Source organism: Notolepis coatsorum (assembly GCF_963971535.1).
Source record: "Notolepis coatsorum genome assembly, chromosome: 19".
NCBI lineage: Eukaryota > Metazoa > Chordata > Actinopteri > Aulopiformes > Paralepididae > Notolepis > Notolepis coatsorum.
This window is the reverse complement of record NC_140183.1, coordinates 38,860,796-38,884,021: the sequence shown is the minus strand read 5'-3', so window position 1 is coordinate 38,884,021 and position 23,226 is coordinate 38,860,796. Positions and strand designations below refer to the sequence as shown.

General features: G+C 43.2%; 1 protein-coding gene across 2 annotated transcripts in view; it reads left to right on the top strand.

Annotated features, from left to right (window-relative positions):
- The window catches only part of smarcc1a (SWI/SNF related BAF chromatin remodeling complex subunit C1a), a 101,468-nt gene that overhangs the window by 21,580 nt on the left and 56,662 nt on the right, over positions 1–23,226 (top strand). For both annotated transcript variants that reach the window (XM_084335691.1, XM_084335690.1), the window contains exons 8-17: positions 3,330–3,405; positions 4,061–4,186; positions 4,518–4,636; positions 5,115–5,239; positions 7,450–7,500; positions 7,746–7,783; positions 8,179–8,300; positions 19,439–19,510; positions 22,369–22,482; positions 22,980–23,133. In XM_084335691.1, coding sequence (XP_084191817.1) covers positions 3,330–3,405; positions 4,061–4,186; positions 4,518–4,636; positions 5,115–5,239; positions 7,450–7,500; positions 7,746–7,783; positions 8,179–8,300; positions 19,439–19,510; positions 22,369–22,482; positions 22,980–23,133 — 997 coding nt within the window. The remainder of the gene's footprint in view (positions 1–3,329; positions 3,406–4,060; positions 4,187–4,517; positions 4,637–5,114; positions 5,240–7,449; positions 7,501–7,745; positions 7,784–8,178; positions 8,301–19,438; positions 19,511–22,368; positions 22,483–22,979; positions 23,134–23,226) is intronic.

Here is a 23,226-nt window from a genome sequence, read left to right as displayed (position 1 = left end):
TGGTTTCAAGTGGCACTATGGCATCTGAAGTGCATCGAGCATTCTTAGTGCATGTAGTAGTATTCATGTTTCAGTTCATTCATGTTCATGTTCATTCATGTTTCAGTTTTCTTTTTAATTATAAAAAAAAGCATAATTTGTGCATTAAAAACAATTCTTTTCATCAACAAAGTGCATAGAGACATTACTCATCGTTCACCAGAGGTTCCTCCGGTGGTTTGTCCTCCCTGCTTAGCCTTATTTTTGAACCCATTAATATGGATTCTGTCTTGTTGCCTAGATGCAGTGACAACCTGTTGTCTGTTAGCCAGTTCTTTATACTATCAATGGTGGTCACTACATTACATCTATAACTATAACTGTCCTTGTTGGTCATCATTTCCACTGTTATGCACCTGGCTTGCGGTAAAGTTACCTTTTTTTGGGTGAGGGTCTGTGTCTTTTCGGAGCAGACACGAGAGCCCCGATATACGCTAGCTAGTTGGCAGTCAAAGTCAAACGTTAGCAAACTAATAGTTTGGTCTACGTTTCTAATACATGCAGTCAAATATTATGTCTTTATGAATTGACCTTACCTTTGAGCAAACATAAGTGTCCTTGGTTATGGTCTTCACATTAAGTTGTGTATGTGGTCGACGACACAACAGAATCCACCACTTGCATTTCTCGAGTTTTCGTTTGGGCTTCGGAAAAGGTATGAAATATACTCCTCCATCCAGTCTTTCAGGGTACCTGGTATCTGAATTACAGGTACTCCACGCACAGCGTTTCACCATCGGATATTAGGTAGATAATAACATATAAACTGAACTCTTCACAGTGGTTTTGATCACAGCCGTCTGGTTTGATGCGCCCCACAAATGGGTTTTCTCTTGTTGTCCGACTTTTCTCCAAGCAAGGATTTTCGCTGTGATATGATTGGACAAATTCTATTTGGGGCCGTGGTTTAGCGACAGGTCTATTCCACCTCACGCACTGAGAGAGAGAGGGTGTGTGTGTGTTCGCCACACTATGAAGCTATGCTAAATTATAGGTAATCTCTCCGTGTTGTGCGTGGGTTGAACGAACAACAGCCGGCCCTTTGCGCAAATTATATTTTGGGAAGGGGTGAATTTGGAGTTTGAATAAAATTCTTCACGCTAAAAAAAAAGTTTTGCACATTGGTGGTACATTCGTTCGGTACACCGCGCATACTGAACCGGTACGGATACGTGTACCGTTACACCCCTAATATCGACTAATTCTACTAGGGCTGCTCGATTATGGCAAAAATCATAATCACGATTATTTTTCAATATTGAGATCATGTGTATTTAACACGATTACTCACTGCTTTTGGAAACGTCATGCATTTTATTTAACTTAAAAAAACATTTATTTTTAACAGTGGATTTCCTTGAACTTTAAATATGATTACCGGTAAACTGAAAACCAGAAACGGTTTGACCTGGCTCAAAAACATCACTTTGGCTAAAAGCAGATTTTCTTGTTTTCATAATCATTGGAAGCCAAAATCCATAAATTGCCTGTCTCCAAATTCTACCATTATAATAACCCTGTTTTTTTTTCTGGTTAGCAATAAAGCTAAATCTTAAGCGGACATGTACGGGTAGCCTTCGGAAGAGGTGTTACTTGGACAATGCGTAGGCTACCCGTACATGTCCGCTTCCATTCATTGTGCTAAGCTAGGCTGCAGCCAGATAGCTTTCTACTGAACGCACTGAGAGGAAACTGGTATCTATCTTCTTGTCTTTCTCTGGAGAAGACAGTAAGCTAATTTCCCAAAACGTTGGCATCTTTTTTTTTTCTGTTTCTGATTTCTCTGATTTTCTCCCTGTCCCAATTAGTCGTTGTGCCAATTCCCCCCCTCCCCTACCTGGCTGCTGTATGCATGTTCTCTTACGAGTCTGTACAAGGGCGTCCCGAGTCGATCGCACGCTTCCTCCGAGACGTGCACCGACAGCCAGTGACGTCTTTTCACTTGGCAGCGAGGACTCTCATTGGTGAAGTGTAACGCGTGGGAGGGCACGCTATCTCCACCAAGTCCTGCCCCGCTTAGCAAGCGCCGAGACCTGACCTGTAGGCATCGCTGTCCACAACACCCGCCAGCTTCCCCACCCCCTAATACTGCCAATTGTATTAGTGTGAACGGCCAGCCAAGCTGGTGGCAACGCAGAGAGCTGGGCTCAAACCCAGCATCTCCTGCGTTGGTGACGAGCGCAATCTCCGCTACGCCACCTGACGGCATCTTCCTTTTACGGCAGTTCTCTTTTTTTTTTATCCACTTTTTCTCCTTATTTTCTCCCATCCCAATTTCGTGTATCCAATTCTCCCCTCCCCTGTCTTGAACGTTGCTCGACTATGCCCCCCACTGGTCGGCTATAGGGAGGATAGAAGCCTTGCATCACGTGTCCCCTCCGGTACACGAGGAGGCAGCGTGTCACATCTTTTCACCTGCCAGTGCGGACTCTCAGTGGCGAGGTGTAACGCATGGGAGGCTCACACTACCCCCGCTACTTCCTGTCTGCTGTGCAGGCGTCCCCTAACCGACCTGTAGGAGTCGTTGTCCACAACGTCCAATCCCCACCCATCGACTTCCACCCTCTTAACTCTGCCAATTGAGTTAGTATGATGGCTGGCCCAAGCCGGAGGCAATGCTGGCACCCGGATTCGAGACCGGAGTCTCTTGCATTGGTGACGAGCGCAATCTCCGCTACGCCACCCAGCCGCCCGTATTAAGGCAGTTCTCTTGTAGTGAAAATAATAATAATAATAACTTATATAGCGCCTTTCAGAAGACCCAAGGTCGCTTTACATAGGGGAGGGGAAATAACAAAAGTAGCAAACATAGTGGACAGACACAACATACAAAGTGAGAAATTAGGGGTTAAAGGCCAAGTTGAAGAGGTGGGTTTTGAGGAGTTTTTTGAATGAGTCCAGAGTTGGGACGTTGCGGAGTTCTGCAGGGAGGCAGTTCCAGAGGGTGGGAGCTGCCACACTGAAAGCTCTGTCCCCGAAGGTCCGCAGTCTGGTTCGGGGGGTGTAGAGCTGACCAGTGTCCGTGGATCGCAGAGACCGTGACTGAGTGTAGGGGTGGAGGAGGTCAGTGAGGTACTGAGGTGCCAGAGCGTGGATGCATTTGTAGGTGAGCAGGAGGGTTTTGTAGGTGATGCAGGATTTGATGGGGAGCCAGTGGAGGTGGATGAGGGTGGGGGTGATGTGCTGCCAGGGTTTGGTGCGGGTTAGAAAGTGAGTGGGCCACAGTGAATCCCATTCATCGACAGCGTACTCGCCATTAACCCACTGGTGCTTGTTCTCTGCATGGCCAGCTATGACACCTGGGTGTCTGCCAGCGAGGTGGACGGGGACGTGGAGGACCAGCCCAGCACAGAGAAGCCATGGAAGGTGAGGGCCACAATGCTTCCCACAGGGTCTTAAAAAGTCGTACATTTAATAATCAGAATGTTAGGCCGTAGGGAAATGTCCGTGCTGCAAAGTAAGCAGTGCAGTAATAGCCCATCAGTTCACATGGAATTACTTCTTTCATAGTAATTTTCCTTCATACTTTCTTGCCAGTATGGCCGTGAAATAGGTATTCAATTATATTCAATGTAGTCTTAAAATGTTTTAAATTTAACTTGTAGAAACCCGCAGGAACCCCAATATTGTACTATAAGCTGAGTTGACCACACATGCAATATCACATTCATAATATATATGTATTAGCGTGTCTGCACTGTATGTTAGAGGCACAAGGCTGCCAATGAGCCAAAGATCATTACACCAGTCTGTTATACAGTGTTAAGTATGAGCTCTGAAAGTAAACAAAAGTGGAGTGAAACATTTAGGTATATGTTCCAGTGATGTTATATCATACATCAACAATCCTGGAATTCCTCTTGGCCAGTTAAACGTTGTGTGATGTGATTTAGAACTAGTGTACTGAAAAAAAAAAAAAAAAAACGTGTTAAACTTAAAAGAGTTGTACTTGCTTGCGGAGACGCTAGCATGGTGACGAGGATGAGCGAGTCCTGTGGTTCATCGTGGCCTTGCCTCTCAGGTACACGCCAAGTGGGTGCTGGACACGGACGCCTTCAACGAGTGGATGAATGAGGAGGATTACGAGGTGGACGAGAACAAGAAGCCTGTCAGCTTTCGCCAGAGGATCTTCCCCAGAGAGGAGGAGGTGTGTGTTTGTGGTGTTATGTGTGTTGTGTGTATTTTTGCAACACGTTCCTACGTCTTGTCGAATGTGCTTGGTCTTCCTCCGTCTGTCTTGCCTGTCTGTCTATCTGTCTGTCACCCATCCTTTCCAAACTCTTCCTCGTGCTCTTTCTCCGTCTCCTCCTGCCTTCCTCTCGCCACCGCATCCCACCCCCCACCCTCCTCTTCTTCCTCCTCCCTGCCCCCCCCAGCTCCCTTCCTTGTGTGTGACCGTTCCATCCTCTCATTCTCTGGCTCTTTCTCTCATCCTCCATCCCTCGTCCCCATGCGCTGCTCTGGGTTTGTCTGATCAGTCTTCCCGTACGCCCGATCGCAAGGAGCGCAAGGCCAACTCTGCCGGGAAGAAAAGGAGGCGCTCCCCGTCGCCACCCAGCACCCCTGTCGAGTCCCGCAAGAAGGGAGGCAAGAAGGGGTAAGGCAGCCCCCGGGCAACAACACCCATTTATTGGCTACTTGAAATGTGATATTTCCCTTAGTAGAACATAATCGAATTTCATCATTCTTACTACCCCTTACTATATAAGTTAAGTAGATGCACATTATGTAGATTATGGTAAGACTGCTGAAACTTGAAATACCCATTTAAGCTATTTATGCAACTTACAGGCTTATAGACTACAGGTCGACTCAGTAGTCCTCATTTTGACTACTTGATGTTTTGGTGACTAAGATTTGAGACCGTTCTACTGTTGGACTGTGTTGTAAGTGGCCTCCGATGTAAATGCACAGCTCCCACTTTTCAGCTAGCAATATATTATTGTTCATACGCCCTGGTAGCTGTGTAGCACATCCCATAGCTTTCCATCTACGTGGTATAGGGTTTTAGCATGACGGAAAGACTGTCGTATCTCGTATGACTCACTGTCTCGCCTCCCCTCCCCTCGTCGCAGGAACCCGGGGTCACACTGGAAGCGGCGTGGCCACAGAGGGGAGGAGGAGGACACAGAGGAGGACATGGGCAAGGACACAGACGACCCCTCGTCCAACCAGGGCATGGAGGAGGGCAGCAAGAACGGTATGGTCTCAACCACAGTTCCCTGTCGCATGTCATTTAATTGTTTGAAATGAGCTAACAGGAAACTTGATAGACGTACAGTAGGCTACACGGCTCTACAACCTTGTACATTTTCCTGAATGATAAAGGAATATCTTATCTTATTTGACCACCAATGTCCGCTTCAACCCCACAATTGCAGATCATGGCATCTTATACTCATGCTCTTGTATTAACATTAAGAGTCTGATGAGCTTATCTAACAGCTGCATAGAGGAGGTTTCAATATCGCAGCATTCGAGAACCCCACGGATGTTGACTGGTTGCGTGTACGAGAAACGACAAACCATGCAGAAACTCTCAAAATTAAAGGAAAAGGTGCCAAATCTGTGTGGTTTGTGATGTCACCCGCCCAAGTTCTCTCCGGTAACGGCAGAGTAGTGTTTAAACACTGAGCTAATGCATTCTTATCGGTGACAACTCACTGCAACGTTACAGTAAACATTATAATATAATATCTACGATATAATTGATTAATCATAATCCACCACAACATGCTAGCTTGTTTAGTCTCAACAGTAGTTTTGTTGTTGACGACGTATACAAAAATATGTAACCTTCAATGGGCCACCAAACGTTTATAGTCTATTTCATATTGATTGTGAAGATATACCCACACTTTCTCTGTCACGCTTGGCCAACTTCTCACTCACCTTTTCAAAGAAAGCTGTTTGTTTGCTTCCGTTCGCCGCCTTCCATTTACTTTGTGTGCATTCATGCCACCTCTAAATTCAGTTTTGTGTTGTATATGAGCATACTATTACACTTCTGAAAACATGTGCACCAATATACTGTCCCCAGAAGCACTTGTACAATACAATCATTTCTAGCAAGAGCTTCTGGGTTTCTCAGACTACAACTCATGGGTACAGCTGGGTATCGAAATCAGATATTTTATACTTTTATGGTATCAATTTGCTTCAATACTATAGAGTATCAAAAAAAGTATTGTTTTAGTATCGATAGGATACTGTTTTAGATTTTAGTTTCACCATCTCTGGGTTTCCTCTCTCATCGCTGTTTTCATTTTCCTTTTCTCTTTAATTTTGGCTTCCCCATAATTCTCTGCGTCTCCACCCCTCATGCTTGTGTGCTCACACTAAATCAAAGTTGGAAGAAAAAACTGTGTATGATTGACTATTATGTCTGTCCCCACAAAAGTAGACCAATCACAGCTGGATTTCACTGACGCTGAAAAGCTGATGATTTCATTGACGCCACAACAGCTAGCCCTGCCAGCCACCAAGCTCTTGAGCTGCCTATCAACTATCAAGCCATGATGACTATTCATTCCATTTGTGGAAATAAATGGGATAAATATGTGTCTCGACAATCATGTATAGCAGAAACCAGGCTATATTCACCACCACACAGGAGCTTTGCCATATCCTCTTTGAAAATAGAAGTAGATAAACGTTAGCCTTGAAGTTGCGCTAAGTGCAATTACCACTGCTAACATCCGTGAATGTTTGCTGCTCAGTATTTAGGCTACATGTTGTCTTTAAACAAACCATACAATGCAGGGAATCATCAGCATGGCACCTCAGATGAAATCACGACAGCTAACTGAAGAACAGTTTTTCCAATTTTTGTTTGGATGCCAGAAGGATATGGCGGCTAGCAAGCATATTTAATTTGAGCAACTTCATTACATTGATTGCCTGCTCACTGCGCCGCTGTTAGAATCTGTCTCGTTTTAATCCGTTTGATTTTTTCTATCTCGCTGAGATCGTCGACTTGGAATCCACTCAGTTTACACACACAAACACCCCCCGCCCCCCCCCCCCTTCATGTCCCAGCATAGGAAGCAGCAGACAGCCCTGAAGGAATGTTCTTTTAGCGACCAGGGTTGAATGGAGCTCTAGTTTGATCTGCCTGGAGGAGCTCTTACAACCCAAACAGGACTAAAAATTATTGGACCAAGTCCCAGCTGCAATGTCCTACTTATTCTCTCCTCTCTTCTCCTTCTTCCCACCATTTATATTTTAAGAGTCTGCTTTTGAAAAATTACTGCTCTCTCTCTCTCTGCATACAGCTAAACTACATTGTCAATGCGTTTTGTCTCTCTCTCCCCCCCCCCCCCCTCTCTCTCTCTCTCTCTCTCTCTCTCTCTCTCTCTCTCTCTCTCTCTCCATCCTTTCCTTTAATTTGCTTCCCTTTTCTTTCTGCAGTGAATTCAAAGAAGGACAGCGAGAGCACTCCGGTGAAGGGGGGGGATTTGGGTAAGTGTCTTCATGATGTGATGTAGATTGGATCTTGTTGCCATGTGGAATTATTTGGGAGGTTATGTGTTGGTTTTAATTAATAATGGTTATTGATCAATCACGGAATATACATATTCTGTGTTATCATTAACTGTGAGCATGTTTGATTACATGTATAAAATACTGTTAGTATTCTAGTTTTAAGTAGTGTTACATTATGTCATACTTTGTCTTATGTATATAATGTGTTCTATTCTTGTCAGATGACCTGGAGGATGACTCTGTGCTGTCTGGTGGAAAGGCAAGAGCTTTTTCCCTCTGCTATTTGAACACACACACACACACACACACACACACACACACACACACACACACGCACACACACGTACAAACAAAACACACACACACATATACTATATATTTATATATATATACGAGTGAGTGAATTAATCTTTTATTTCGAACATGATTTTAAAAACAAAGAATCAAAAAAGACAAACAACGAAAAATATACATATCACTGTTCGAAAAGGAGTAGGAAGAAGCCTAAGCTTATCATGCCCTACCCCTAATATATATATTATATATGTATGTATGTATGTATGTGTATATATAATGATGAATAATAATACTGTATAATAAGCAAAGAAGGGGGTTATGACTTGTTGGTTCTGTCTCTGACCGGTGTCCCTGCAGGAGGACGAGGAGCAGGGCAAGACTGAGATCAACCGTCTGATAGACTCCGGGGAAGACAATGTGACTGAACAGACCCACCACATCATCATCCCCAGCTACGCTGCCTGGTTCGACTACAACTGGTGAGGAGAGGACACTGCTAGGCTAAGGACCACCCGTCAATACTGGTGCTGGCGTGGGTGTTAGCCTGCAAATAAGACGACAGTTTTATTTGCACTCAAGTTTATTTCATGCTCCACAGCGTCGTGGCCACAGCCTCCGAACATTCCAGAACAAGTGACGCACAACAACAGCGCCCATTCCCCTCTTCACAGATTACCGTAAAGGCTGCAGTAGAAGTTAACTTAACAATGTCACTCTATTTTTTTTAAACAAAAATACACTGCAAGGATATTTCAAGAAAACTAAAAAAAATAATAAACTCAGTCATAACCAGTTATTCAGTCATCTAGCTTCCACTGTCCATTCTTCAGTGCTTTAAGCAGTACAAGGGAAGATGCTCCCTTTTTGGTCAGACAGTTTGCCAGCTGGTCCTTCGTAGTAGACCACAGAATCCGTTGGATCCTTTTGTTCTGGATAAGTTCTTTGATTCCACTTATTTCCAGTCTCAGTCGTTTCTCAGTCACTGACTTGGTGGATTTGATAGTCTCCACAAGGGAGACGTTTTCTGTAACACACATCACAGGTAGGGTGCGCTGTTTGACCATACCTGTGGTAAGTTCAGAGTAGAGGGAGGACAAAAATATGGCATTATCAATACCATCAGCCAGGGCTAGTGTCTCTCCTGCCAGCGTGCTCCGAACCACTCTTCTGATCCTTTTTGATTTCCAGCAGATTGGAGAGAATCGTCCTTTCTCACCCATCAGAACGATGAGATGCCCTCCTTGTGTTCCCCCATCTGGGAGGTTTCCCATGGATGCGTCGCTGATGGGGCTGCAACGATTAGTCGACATAATCGACGACGTCGATCATAAAAACTTGTCGACGTTGAATTTTTTCGTTGATGCGTCGTATTCAAATATTATATATATATATATATATATGTATTTTTTTTTTATTTTTTTTTTGCACTACCTATCTTTGTGAAAGTGTCTTCTCAGCTCTGGTCCAGCTGAAGACAATGCAGAGGAACAGATTGGACATTGAGCATGACCTCAGAGTTGCTTTGTCTACCATCACCCCAGACTTTGAGACTCTTGTCAGGAGCAAACAACATCCCCAGTTATCCCATTAGTTCCCTGGGATGTTAAGTTAAGAAGTCTGCTAAGAAGGATATATTATTTATTATTATTATTATTATAATTTTATTTCATTGTGTTTTTAGCCCTAGTTGCACTTTTGTTGCAACCCCAGTTATCCCATTAGTTCCCCCAAACTTACTGTCAGTCTGTTATGTTAAGCTAAGAGAGTCTGGGCAAAATATGCATTGTGTCCGGCCCCATTCCATCCATAGGTCGTGGATCTGAACGATTTAGCCGTCTGTTCTGGTTGCACCAGTGGCTACAGACCTATTGTACTGCTACAGGACTTTGCTATATAAATAACTTTGATCTGCTCTGGTCCAGGAAAGACCATTACAGACCCGATGGCATCCATCCAAACATATCGGGGGTAAATGTGCTAAAGCATAACGTCATACAATGTGTAGCATCACTGGCCTGACAACCAAGCCTATCTGGCTCTGTAGACCATCTACAGAAGCAGCCTAAGCTACAAAGAAACACGTTGAGTGTCATCCCGGTTCTGACCACCAGAAGACTAATCAATTACTCATTATCACGTCCCATATGTAAATCGAACCTCATCAATATCAGTGTTCAACCACAGACTGTCTCACGCCCCACTACAGAACCCGTACAGCTAAAACCAGCACTGTTCAACGTTAGAGCGCTGAAACAAAAATAATTTCTGATAAATGAACTCATAGTAAAACATGGTGTACATTGTATGTTTTTAGTAGAGACATGGCTAGACAACATCACTGGTGTAGCAACACTAATTGAGACCTGCCCTTCCAATTTTAAATTCTATCAATCAAACAGACAGAGTGGGAGGGGAGGAGGAATAGCAGCCATCATCTCCACTCAATTTGTGTGCAGTGATATTGACCTGGGAATTTTTTTATCATTTGAATACCTTGCTATTGTATTGAAAACAGAACTGCCAGTAGTATGTGTGACATTGTATCGACCACCAAGGTACTCGCCACTCTTCATACAGGAATTTTCAGAACTCATATCGATCTGCATTACCAGGTATGATAGAATCATTCTTAATGGAGATCTAAACATTCATATCAACAAAAAGGATGACCCCAGGGGTTGCGAGTTTCTGAACCTACTGGACAGTTTTGGACTGATGCAACATGTTCACGAGGCCACCCACCAACATGGCAACACTCTGGACCTACTAATAACAACAGGGCTAAACATTGAGAATGTATCCGTAAAACAAATTCCAATTTCTGACCATTATTGTGTGTTCTATGGTACAAGCCTAATATTACATAGGACCAGAAGCGAATTCCTAGTTCACAGAAGGCTTCTGGACGCTAGAGCTGAACCAAAATTCTCTAGTATGATGCAATCATATGACCAATGCAGTGAATCCTCCTTAAATTAGATAGTGCAAAACTTCCACAGCACCTTGTCAACAGTGTTAGATACTGTCGCCCCTCTGAAGGTTAAAAGGGTAAAAACTGATAGAATCTCTCCATGGTTAAATAAAACTTAAAAATAATTTTTTTTTAATTTGATCCACTTTTTCTCCCATTTTTTTATATTTTTCTCCCATCCCAATTTTGTATCATCCAATTCAACCCTCCCCTGTCACGAACGCTGTTTCTTGCCTCCCACAAGCCGGCTGCAATGTGGACTAAGTCATACATAGCACAAGTCCCCTCCGGTACTTGAGGTAACAGCAGTCGCATCTTTTCACCTGCGCAGCTCGATCTCTCAGTGGCGAGGAGTAACGCGTGGGAGGCTCACGCTGCCCCCGACACTTCCTGATTCTACTGCGCAGGCGCACCAACCGACCTGTAGGAGTCGCTGTCCACAACGCCCGATCCCCACCCTTCAGTTTCCCTCCCCGTAATACGGCCAATGTGTATTACTGTGGACGACCAGCTAAACTGAAAGCAATGTGGAGCGCTGGGATTGAACAGGCGATCCCAGCGTCTCCGCATTCGTGGCGAGCGCCTTGCTCACTACGCCACGTAGCCGCCCTAAATAAAACCAATGTTAAAGATAACAAGAGAAAATGTAGGATAGCCGAGCGAAAATGGAGGAAACTCAAACTCACAGCTCACTTTAATTTATACAAAGATGCCATGGGCGCATACAATAAGGCAATACAACTTGCGAGAAAGGAATATTTTTCCAAAATGATCTCAGAAAATATGGGTAACTCCAGGGTACTTTTTTCCACCATCGACCGGCTGATTAACATGCCACCCCCCCATATACCGCAGCAATCAGCCACAAAATGTGAAGAGTTCGCAGTTTTCTTTAATGAAAAAATATCATTGATTAGAGCAAGCATTGCCTCTGATATAGATCTGGCTGTGAGTGGAAACCCACCTGAGATAACTATGGGGGAATTCACATGTATTACATTACCTGACCTCTGTAAGATTGTCTCCGAGTGTAATTCCGCCACCTCCTGCCTTGATCCTATACCAACAGCATTTCTCAAGCGGGTGTTCGATATTGTCTCAAATCATGTCCTTGAAATCATAAATATGTCGCTTCAAACAGGCACTTTTCCAGATGCATTTAAAACGGCTGTAGTAAAACCACTACTAAAGAAAACAAACTTGGATGTAAATGAACTAAAAAGCTATAGGCCAATATCGAACCTTCCATTTATCAGCAAGATATTAGAAAAGATAGTCTCAATACAAATAAACTCCTTTCTTAAAGATAATAACATCATGGAGGAATTACAATCAGGTTTCAGAACAAATCACAGCACTGAAACTGCCCTTACTAAAATAGTTGGCGACCTCAGGCTAAACTCCGATGCTGGCAAAGTCTCAATTCTTGTCCTATTGGACCTTAGTGCAGCATTCGACACGATTGACCATAATATCCTGATCAGTCGTCTTGAAAGACTGGTTGGCTTTTCCGATCATGTACTAAATTGGCTCATAACATACATTAAGGGGAGAAAGTTCTGTTAAGCTTGGAGACAATGTATCAGAGAAACATGACAGCAACTTTGGAGCTGCACAAGGAAGCTGCCTTGGTCCATTACTCTTCTCACTATATATGCTGCTCCTCGGGGACATCATTCGAGACCACAATGTATGCTTCCATAGTTATGCTGATGATACACAACTATATATCTCCGCAGAACCAAATTACACTACAGCCATACAGTCCATTCCAAACTGTCTTTTAGCAATAAACAAGTGGATGAACAATAACTTCCTAAAATTAAACGAAAGCAAGACCGAAATCCTATTGATCGGCCCAAAAGCGAAAAGGGAAGTGCTGTGTGAAAACCTGGGGAGTCTGTCATCCTATGTAAAGACTGAGGTTACAAGTCTAGGTGTCATCTTGGACTCAGACCTGACCTTTAAGTCTCATATTAATAAAGCCATGAAAACATCATTCTTTTACCTAAGAAACATAGCGAAAGTAAGACCTTTCATAAATAAAAAGGATGCCGAGACACTGATTCATGCTTTTGTCTCAAGCCAGCTTGACTATTGTAATGCACTGTTCACTGGTCTTCCCAAAGCAACCATTGGGAAGCTTCAGCTTATCCAAAACTCTGCAGCTCGATTACGAACTCATACAAAGAGAAGAGAACATATCACTCCAGTCCTAGCCACTCTGCACTGGCTTCCAATAAATCATAGAATTGATTTTAAGGTCCTTTTCCTGACATATAAAGCTCTTAAAGGCCAACTTGCATGTTGTATTTTTGTTCAATAAACAATGTGGAATAGGCCAACGGTGACTTTCATGAAGAAGGAAAAAAAAAATATTGAAATTGACCCAGTTTTAGCGTTTTTATCAAACATTTTGTCTGCCCAACACAATCACCACGCACGTGGATATTTTAATCAATGGTTCATAACGTTCGCATGTAATCGAAATTATGTCGTCACAACAGGTGCAGGGCACCTAGGGGGCTCTAAGAGTCACACACAGCTAGTGGCAGGCACTGCAGGCAGAGAGCCTTGCTACTACTAGCCGAATGAAAATGTATCTGTTTCACCTAACAACACTATTGCTCCGTGATCATAGCCATCCATCTCTAAAGCTAACCACTATTTGTAAAAGCCACAACCACGTTACCATATTTGTAATAATGTAAATCATTGTGTCGTTGTACATATTGTGTATACACCGTTAGAAGCTAACATAGCTTAGCTTGGTAGCTATTGTGCTAACAACATATCCCGACGTCCGGCTCGCTGGCCGGCATGAACGCCCGACCCAAAATGGTTCTCTCCTCTCTGTACACCCCCGTCCCCACGGGTACCCTGCCGGGGAGCCCATGGACGCGACAACGGCGGCAGCCGTAGGGTGCTCGAGCCCGTAACGCTAGTGGTACACGATAGCTATGAGCTAACTAACGCTACAGGCTCAAACACCCTACGGCCGCCGCTGTTGTCGCGTCCACAAGCTCCCCGGCACGACACCCGCGAGAACGGGGGCACACAAAGAGGAGAGAACCACCCCAAATCGGGCACTCATGCCGGCCGACAAGCCGGACGCCGCGGCACGTTGTTAGCACAATAGTAGCCCACTGTGATGCACCGAGTGGGCCACCATTGATCAACATGCAGCGACGTGTAGCTTGCATGATGCGTGTGCAGTGCTTTGCCACACAGGTCTGAGAAGAGGACCTGCACATGATTTTACTCGTTCCCCAAACTCCTCTACATGCCCCGATCTAAAATGGTTCACGACAGTAGACATAATGCTAACGTTAGCCAGCGCCATATATACAGTAGTACTATGACCCGGACGGGCATAAGGCATACGTTTCCTGAAGTGACGTCACGGCCGTGCTAGCGTCTGATAAGCTTTTAGATTTGCTTGTGCATGTTATTCGTGCGTGGACCTTTTTAACCATTTCTGAGTGAAATTTCCGGTGTCAAATGGAAATAAATAAATAATTAAATTAGATACCAATGATGTAAACTACCCATAATTGCAGAGTAGGGTTTAACCTGCACGTTGGGCTTTAATGAGCAAGGCCCAAAATACATAGCAAATTCCCTAGTTAGTTATCTGCCCTCAAGAACGCTACGGTCATCCACTACAGGTTAACTAGACACACCCAGAAACCAAAAGAGGATAGGAAGTATGGCATTTGCCAACTATGCCCCAAAACTATGGAACACATTACCAACACACATCAGAAACGCCAGCTCCATACACATTTTTAAAGGAAAATTAAAAACGTACCTATACAGTCTAGCTTACAAATAGTGTACCATGCCTTAGGGAAAGCGAGTATCTTATTGAAATGTTTTTATTATTGTTTTTATTTTTTATGTACTGATCTTTTACTGAAACGTTATTTTACTGTACTTTGCCTATTGCCGTACTTTTATTACTGTTGTCTTACTAATGTGATGCTTTTATTTTATTTTACTTTTATCTTTATTTTTTATTTTATTCTAAACATTGATCTTAACTGATCACTGTGACTTTATTACTTTTATCGTTATATATGCCTATGTTTGTGTACAGCACTTTGAGCTACATAACATGTATGAAAGGTGCTTTATAAATACTTACTTACTTACTTACTTACTTACTTACTTACTTACTTACTTACTTACTTACTAAGAAGTCTGCTAAGAGCCCGGAAAAGGAGCCGCACCCACAGGAAGCAGAGATGGAGGGTGTGACAGAAATAATCGTTAGATTAGTAAACTACCAAAATAATCGTTAGTTGCAGCCCTAGTAGCTGAAAACAACAAGCTTCAAAGAGTCCTCTTTTCCTAAATTGTGAAACTTCAGGGTGACATGTTCTGATTTCAGTTTTCGTACTACCTTATTTGCTTCATGCATGGTTTGCACAGTAACATGTTTTAGATTGGTTGCAAGGACACATGTATCGAACATGATATCTGGCCTACTCTGTCTAGCCACCCACAAGAGTTGTCCTATCTTTGACCTTAGGTTGTCAGTCTCACACTCTGTGAGAAGAGCATCACGGTGCAACGCTCTTGATGGGTCTATGAGAATGGGCTGAAGGTTCTTTATGTAGATCTCCTGTTGCACAAGCACTTCTCCACCTACTGTGGAGAGTTCCATCCCCACGTAGCGAAAGTTGTCTTGTTCCTCACGTCCCACCTGGAAAACTGTTTTGAGATGAGGGATGGTCGTCGCGGCAAATGCATGTGAGCCACCCCAGATTAAATCATCCACATGACAGGCAAGAACACCAGTCACACTACAGTTTTCATCAAGCCAGTAGAATACAGCAGGATCAACTTGTGACATAGTGGCCCCTGTTTCGATCATCGTTGCTTTTACTCTGTTGTACCAGTAGAGGGAGGCATCAGCGAGTCCATAGACGCATTTCTTCAGCTTCCACAGTGTCCCATCACTTTTAGCCTCAGGAGGAGGGCGGATGTGTATATCCCGAGACAGCTCCATTCCTTGAAGAAAAGCTGACTTTATGTCCATAGAGTTCAATGTCCATGTTTTTTGACACAGGACTGACATGAGTAATCTAAGGGACTCTGATGAGCATGTAGGCGAGTCCTTCTGTAGATTTTGAGTGTTGAATTCTTCAAAACCCCTAGCCACTAGCCGCGCTTTGGGTATGATACCATCAGGGGTTTCTTTAGGCGTACACACCCATCTCGTTGACACCTGTCTTTGACCCACATTTTTTACCTCCTCAAACACCTCATTTTTCTTCCAGCTACTGATTTTATCTTGTTTAGCCTTATCAAATGATACACCCTCTGTTACTAATACATAATTTTCCTGCATATCAGAGCTTAGTTCTACACCATCTAGTGGCTTAACCTGAAGATTGTCTACTTTAGTAAGATTAGCTGACCCCATAGTACCGGTGATACAGTCAAACGGTTCTAAGTACTGTAGGTTGTACCAGTTGCTGTGTTTTCCTGTAGCCTTTCCTGCTCGTCCCATCACTTTAGCTGTGTGAGGAACACCTGTTACATTATCCACAAAGCTGATTGTCTGACCGGTTTTTACCTTTATCATGTCACCATTTATATCACCATCAGTAACGGGCATGTCCCCACTGTTACTATTCATATCAACATTCATATCATTGTCAGTAACAGGCACATCACTATCAGTAACAGATACATCGATATTGCCCACAGTATTACTTTCCCCAGGGTGCACTTTTCGCAGCCTAGATTGATGAACCCTGACGATGTCCCACCATGACGTACAAAAATCACCACCCCATCTTGCCCTATCAAAACCCTTTCCATTCAACACAGTCTGTCCTTTTGTAGAACACTTTGTCTCCCGTTTCATACTTCTCATCTGTTGGACGAAACTGCTTTCGAAGAGCTCGTCTGATTCTCTCTGAGCATTCTGCCTCCGTGAAAGCTTTCCTTGCTGCATGTAATGCTGTTATGTGCTTTCCCACCCATGCGCTCATTGTAGTTCCCTCCAAAGCAGGTGGCTGATCAACAAACACAGAGGGAAGGTTCGGGTTCTGTCCAAACACCAGCTGATGTGGACTGTAGCCATGCACGTTCTGCATTGTGTTCTTTGCCATGAGTGCCCAATCAAGAGCCGTTTTCCAGTCAAGTCCTTTGTCAAGTTTTACCTTCAGTAGTATCTCTGTAAGGGATTGGTTGTGGCGTTCCAGCAAACCATTGCTCCATGGACTGTAGCCAGCAGTCGTCTTGATCTCGATGTTGAAGTTCTCTGCCATGTCTCTTATTTCCTCATTATTGAACTCTCCGCCATTGTCACTGAAGAGACGCTCAGGTGGACCATGGACACTGATCCAGGAATGTACAACGTTTTTCACTATCACACTTGGCTTCTTTGAGGTCACGATGCTACTCGCACTAAAGCGAGTGAAGTGGTCGATAATGTGTAGGTACCACACATTTGGTTCTAGCTCATGTAGCTCAACTGCCACAGTCTCGTTGTACCTGGAGGCCATGGGCAGACCAACAGCAGGCTTGGGCTTAGCCTTGCTGTACTTGAGACATATCTCACATTGTCCTACTATTTCCCCTAGAATAGCAGTGCATTCATCATCTGTGTTTCCAGCATTTGTCAGCAGCTTCTTTAGTCTATCAACTGATGCATGTCCAAATTGCTTGTGAAGTTTAAGTAAAGCTTTGTGTTTTTCCACACTGGTCATATTATCTGTGATGGCCAGGACCACATTCTCATATGCTTCACTTGGGGACTCTTTATCCAGTATGTTCAGACAGTAGTGTCCAGATGAAGTCAACTCCAGAGCTACTGGTTTCTGAAACATTATAGCTGTATCATTTTCCAGGTTCAACACAGCTCCTGCTCTCTTTAGCGACGTTTTACTAAGCAGTAAAGGGATGTCAGATGAGACCACTTCGGTTTCAATACAACATTTTGTTTCTCCTATCTTGGCTGGTATCTTGACCTCTTTTGTAGAATGTACAACTCGCCCATCCCCAAACTTGAAAGGTTTGCTACTCTTTGTGCTAACCAATCCTTTGACTTGTCTCTCATCTTGTCCCCCAACATAGTTATCCAGCCATTTCTCACCACATACAGTCCACGCGCATGCCGTATCAATGACGGCCGTTCCCTCAACCATGAATATATCCGTATCCGATTCCTCATCTGGTTCTTCATTTTCTTCCGTCACCTTTACATATTTTTCTTGTTTGGGCAATCTTTCACCCAGTGGAATGTGCTCTGACAAATCCCACACTTTGTTCGTCTTCCAAATTTATCAAGCGGATTTACATTGGAACAGCTGTAAATGCCTAGTCTATTGCGAAGTCAGTCCCCGTTTGAAGATTTTTTTAAGATTTACAGTTCCAGTGTTCTATTGTCCATTTTGCATGTATAACCAGTTATTATATAATTAATTAGAATGTTAGAATTCACTTTAGAATGATGATCAGTGTGACTGTACTCCTGAAAAAGTATAGTAATATGGTTTATTTGTATTGGGAAAGATAGACACATTAGCTGGTTGAACAACATCTATATGTGTGGTAATAATGCAGATATGGAATGTATTTCTGTGAAAATGCGAGTGGCGCACGCCTCTGAATCCAACCAAAGCGAAAACGATCGCTTCCACCCCGCGAGTCGCGCGGCCGGTGGGCACAGCTACGTCCGTTAACATGCGAGCGAAAGTGAAGTGCTGGTCGCTCGCCTGCCTGCCTTCGCCTGCGACTGGTGTGTTTGCGCTGTGAGGCATACAGTTTATTAATTGAATGAATGAAGTTTATTTTCTGTCTTTGTTTACAACAAATCAAAAACACACTTGTGATCCTTTACAATTCTTTAAAACTAAATATATTTTAATATAAAATTTTTTTAAACTTTTTTTTCTTTTCTTTTTTACTTTTTTGAAGAACAAAAGTTTGAACAATGGGTATCTGATTGGTATCGGCCGATACCCAAACCCAAGTGTCTGTATCGGGACTGAAAAAGTCAGATCGGTCCATCCCTAGTAGTCAAGGGGTATCATCATTGTAGAATTTCCTCCAGTGCTAAAACTAAATACCAAGAGCCATATCGGCAGTCCCATGGTTCTTCTGACATTTTCAAGCATAGGAGATGTTTGGTCTCTCCTAATGGAGAAAAAAGAAATCCTCAAGGATTCCAAACCATACTGGTCCAAGTCTGTATTGTCCAGTTTAATTTATAATAAAACACAACTTACTTACTTGTGCCCTAATGACAAGGATCCGAGCTCAATGAAGAAACCCAATCCCATTGCCAAAAGAAGTCTGACATGCCTGTAAGCACTTGTACTATGAAATTACACACTAGATGTGTTACATGGTAACAGCCCCCAAACAGCACTGTCAACATCAACGGAACCAGGCCCCTTTTGATGTGAGCTCCACGTATTGTTCCCCCAAGGATTCCAATCTACTGGTCTAAGTCTGTATTGTCTAGTAAAAGTGACATACTCTTGAGTATTAGCAGTGAGAGAGTGGTGTTGCTGAATGTCTTAATTCTAGCTCTCATGTTTGTTTGTGGAAGGATGATGATGATGATACCTACTTGTGTTTACTGCTTGTGTATGTCAACGCTTTGCTGCTTTCCTTTTCTCCCAGCATCCATGAAATCGAGAGGCGAGCCCTGCCTGAGTTCTTCAACGGCAAGAATAAGTCCAAGTCTCCAGAGATGTGAGTCCACACACACACACACACACACACACACACACACACACACACACACACACACACACACACACACACACACACACCAGTAAGCAACATGCAGGGTTCCCCCGGGGTCTTAAAAAGTCTTGAATGTAATAATCAGAATTTTAGGCCTTAATTCATTCAGCGCCAGTCACGAGAAAAGTCGGGTTTTAATCGTTATTTCTTTTATTAGCTATATCCATTCATTTTCATCCATCCAGCCTGATGTTATCATTGGGAATGCGTCTGAGCTCGCAAAAGGGCAAATACCACCGCCTACGCCTTCCAGCTGGTATTGCACTCCATTCGAAATGGTGTAGTTTCTTTTCTGGGACGATCTGAGCTGTGCGGGCGGGGTTTAAATACTGCGGCAGGACTAGCGTTTACAACGTTACATCTGCGATGCCGGGCAATGTGGGACGGACCTCCACGAGCAGTATTTGGAATGGCGATCAGATAATTGGATTATATCTTTTGCATTGCATCAGATACCAGGTAAGGACTCTATATATAAAATCTTGCATTGATCTGATATTTCTTTCTACCCCGATCGAAGCTGTGTGTGTGTGTGTGGCTGTTTACCGTTGAGTGCAGGAGGTGGTGGGGGGAGCGTCGCTCTACGAGGGCCCTTTCATGTATGCATAAGGAAGGATAATAATGATAATTTAGCGTTGATTTCAAGAAGATTCGATAATCGGGCGAAAAATGACAACGTGTTTAGTGTATTCCACTAAAGGGCTATTATTGCGTCTTTTCCTGGGATTAATAAGAATCACAAACTATACTCTCATTCAAAACGGTATAAAACGGAAATGTACCGATCATCTGTTTTGTGAATGTTGACTGGAAGCAACTCGCTGACAATCGACGGGTGTATTAGACCCATAGCTATAATATAAGATATATTTTAAGCACTCGCAAGTGAACAAAGCGCCCCATTGACTTACAGCGCTGGAATTCTAGCGCCCTCTGGCGCCCTGATCCGTGGCGCAGAATAAGTTAAAAGGTCTTATGATTTTGAATTTGATAGGTCTTAACACAATGGGGACGAACAACGGATATCTCTGTTTCGATTCCACCCGTTGTGGACAGAAGCACGGATATATCCGTGGCAAGTTGTTTTGGCTTTTATTCCATTTTAATAACCTATTCAAGGTCGCCGAGCTGCACTGCAGATGTACCCTACTCTTTGAATTCGAGAGTGCAATACCGGCCAGATCCTCTTAGGGGCGCTATCGCGATAATGCAGTGTGCCCTGTGGCTGAACGGAGCATTCTTCTTTTTACTTTCAATGGAGTTTTCAGTTAGCTGGATTCTGGATGTGCAGCATGTAGCTTGGATTACGTTTAGGATTGTGGATTTCACTATGCAATAAGGGGATTTATCATCAGCCAATGGACATAGCGATCTACCAGATGGCGATCTATAACGGGGAAATGCTCGGGGGGATCCAACCGGCTCATGGTAAGATCTTTTTCACGTAAATTACAGCCCGATCGAGCCTTGTTATGATACGATACGATCGGCCTATGTGGCTACTTAGACGAACACGGTTATTGGTAATCAATAATAAGAAACGATGTCCCCCGCCCCCCCCCCCCTTTCATGCATACATGCTTGAGGATCGTGCCGATCATATGCAGTTTGAGTTTTAACTGTAGCATCTGTATAACGGAAATGCCATTGGATATAACGTTAGTAACTATTAGCCCTTTATCTCGCCTTCCAGGAAATATACTAGACCAAATCCCGTATAACGCGTATATTCACGGCGCTATAAAATGAGAACGTATTGATGATTTTTTTTTCTTTAATCCATTTTGAAGGGACGGTTTATGGTCCCAATTGAATGAGAATGGACAGATAGCAATACTATAAAGTATAGATTTAGCTCTACAAACAGCCCCACATCTGTTTACATTTGCCGGTCCTCTAGAGATTTATTAGACGCATCCCAAATGGCCCCGAATGTGGATTTTTTTCAGGGGGGGTGGTAGGCCCCCAAAACAACTAGTGTTTTTGCGGGGCGCGCGTGTCACGGATACGTGGTGTCAACAGTGTCGTCATAGACGCATGCAGTAAGGCGGTTGTTAGTATCGGTGCATTTCTCTACACTGAGCTGAAATGAAACGATTGCACATAAATTAGGTAAATAAATATTAACAATATTTATTTACAACACATAAATTAACTTATTTACAATTATACATACAGTAGTGACAACACACATATGAACTATTTACAATACAGGGAGGCACATACAACACTCTGAACTATTTACAACCAGTGTCAGAGCGAGCGCACTCAAGTTGTTCGGAAATTCTGAGGGCTCAGAGTGCACACTGGATGCTCTGACCAAGAGTCAGTTTATCAGAACGGAGCAGATTTTCAGAGTGAATTTATTAACTCACCTTAACTAGGGCCCTATGAAATCCGTTTTTATCTTTTCCTGTTTTCGGATATGAATTTTCCTGTTTTCGGATTTCTCTGTTTTTAATTTTCCCGTTTTCTGATTTATCTGATTAGTAGGCAATGGTAGGGGAAACACTGGGATTAGGAAGTTACACCATTGTTGCCATAACTTCTGTCATGTTTACATTTGTATGGAATTACTTCTTGCATAGTCATTTTCCTTCTTACATTTCTGCCATGATGTATTCAATTATATTCAAAGTGGTCTTAAAAGGTCTGAAAAAGTCTTAAATGTAACTTGCTAAAACCAGCAGGAACCCTGAACATAGCCATCAAAGCATGGAGTGAGAGGAACATTTAATCTTGACCTTAAAATCTAAAGTCAAAGTCATTACACTCCTAATAACGATGCCTTTATTTCCCATCAGCTACCTGGCCTACCGTAACTTCATGATCGACACCTACCGGCTAAACCCACAGGAGTACCTGACCTCTACCTCCTGTCGCAGGAACCTGACGGGAGACGTCTGCGCTGTCATGAGGTGAGGGCTGGGGGGGGGGGGGGTCAGAGGTTAGTCACCTACCTAAATAACATCAGTTTAATCAAGCTAGTGATCCTTGGGGCTGGATCCAGGTGTTTCTCACAGGTTTTCTTTTTTTCAAAGTTCAATAATAGTAATATAATAATAATAATTATTATAAAATAATTCTGTATATTTTGACTGTTTATTTTATACCATAGCATGTATATACATAACATAGAAAATGTATATCCCGGACCGTATTTTCATTCTTATTCGTGACATGTTTACTGTTTACTGTGAGCGATCTGTAGTGTCAAATTTGCCTCTAGATGAATAAAGTATTTCTATTCTTTTCTATTCTATATCATCAGCCTATTAGTCAAAGTTGGACAAACGGTATGAACCATGAATCTACATTGTCTAAAAACTGAAGCCCGGAAAAATATTAAAAATAAAATGGGGGAGGGGAGACGAACGCTTCCAATTGTGTTTTTTCGTCCGTCTCTGGTTTTCAGGGTCCATGCGTTCCTGGAGCAGTGGGGTCTGGTGAACTACCAGGTGGACTCGGAGAGCCGCCCGCTGCCCATGGGCCCCCCGCCCACCCCCCACTTCAACGTGCTGGCCGACACTCCCTCAGGCCTGATGCCCCTGCACCACCGACCGCCACAGGTAATAACATCAATCATTTGCATTACAAGTTTTGTTCATCCATGATAAAATTGTTCTGAATCAAGAAATGTAATTATTTTTAATTTAAAGTGT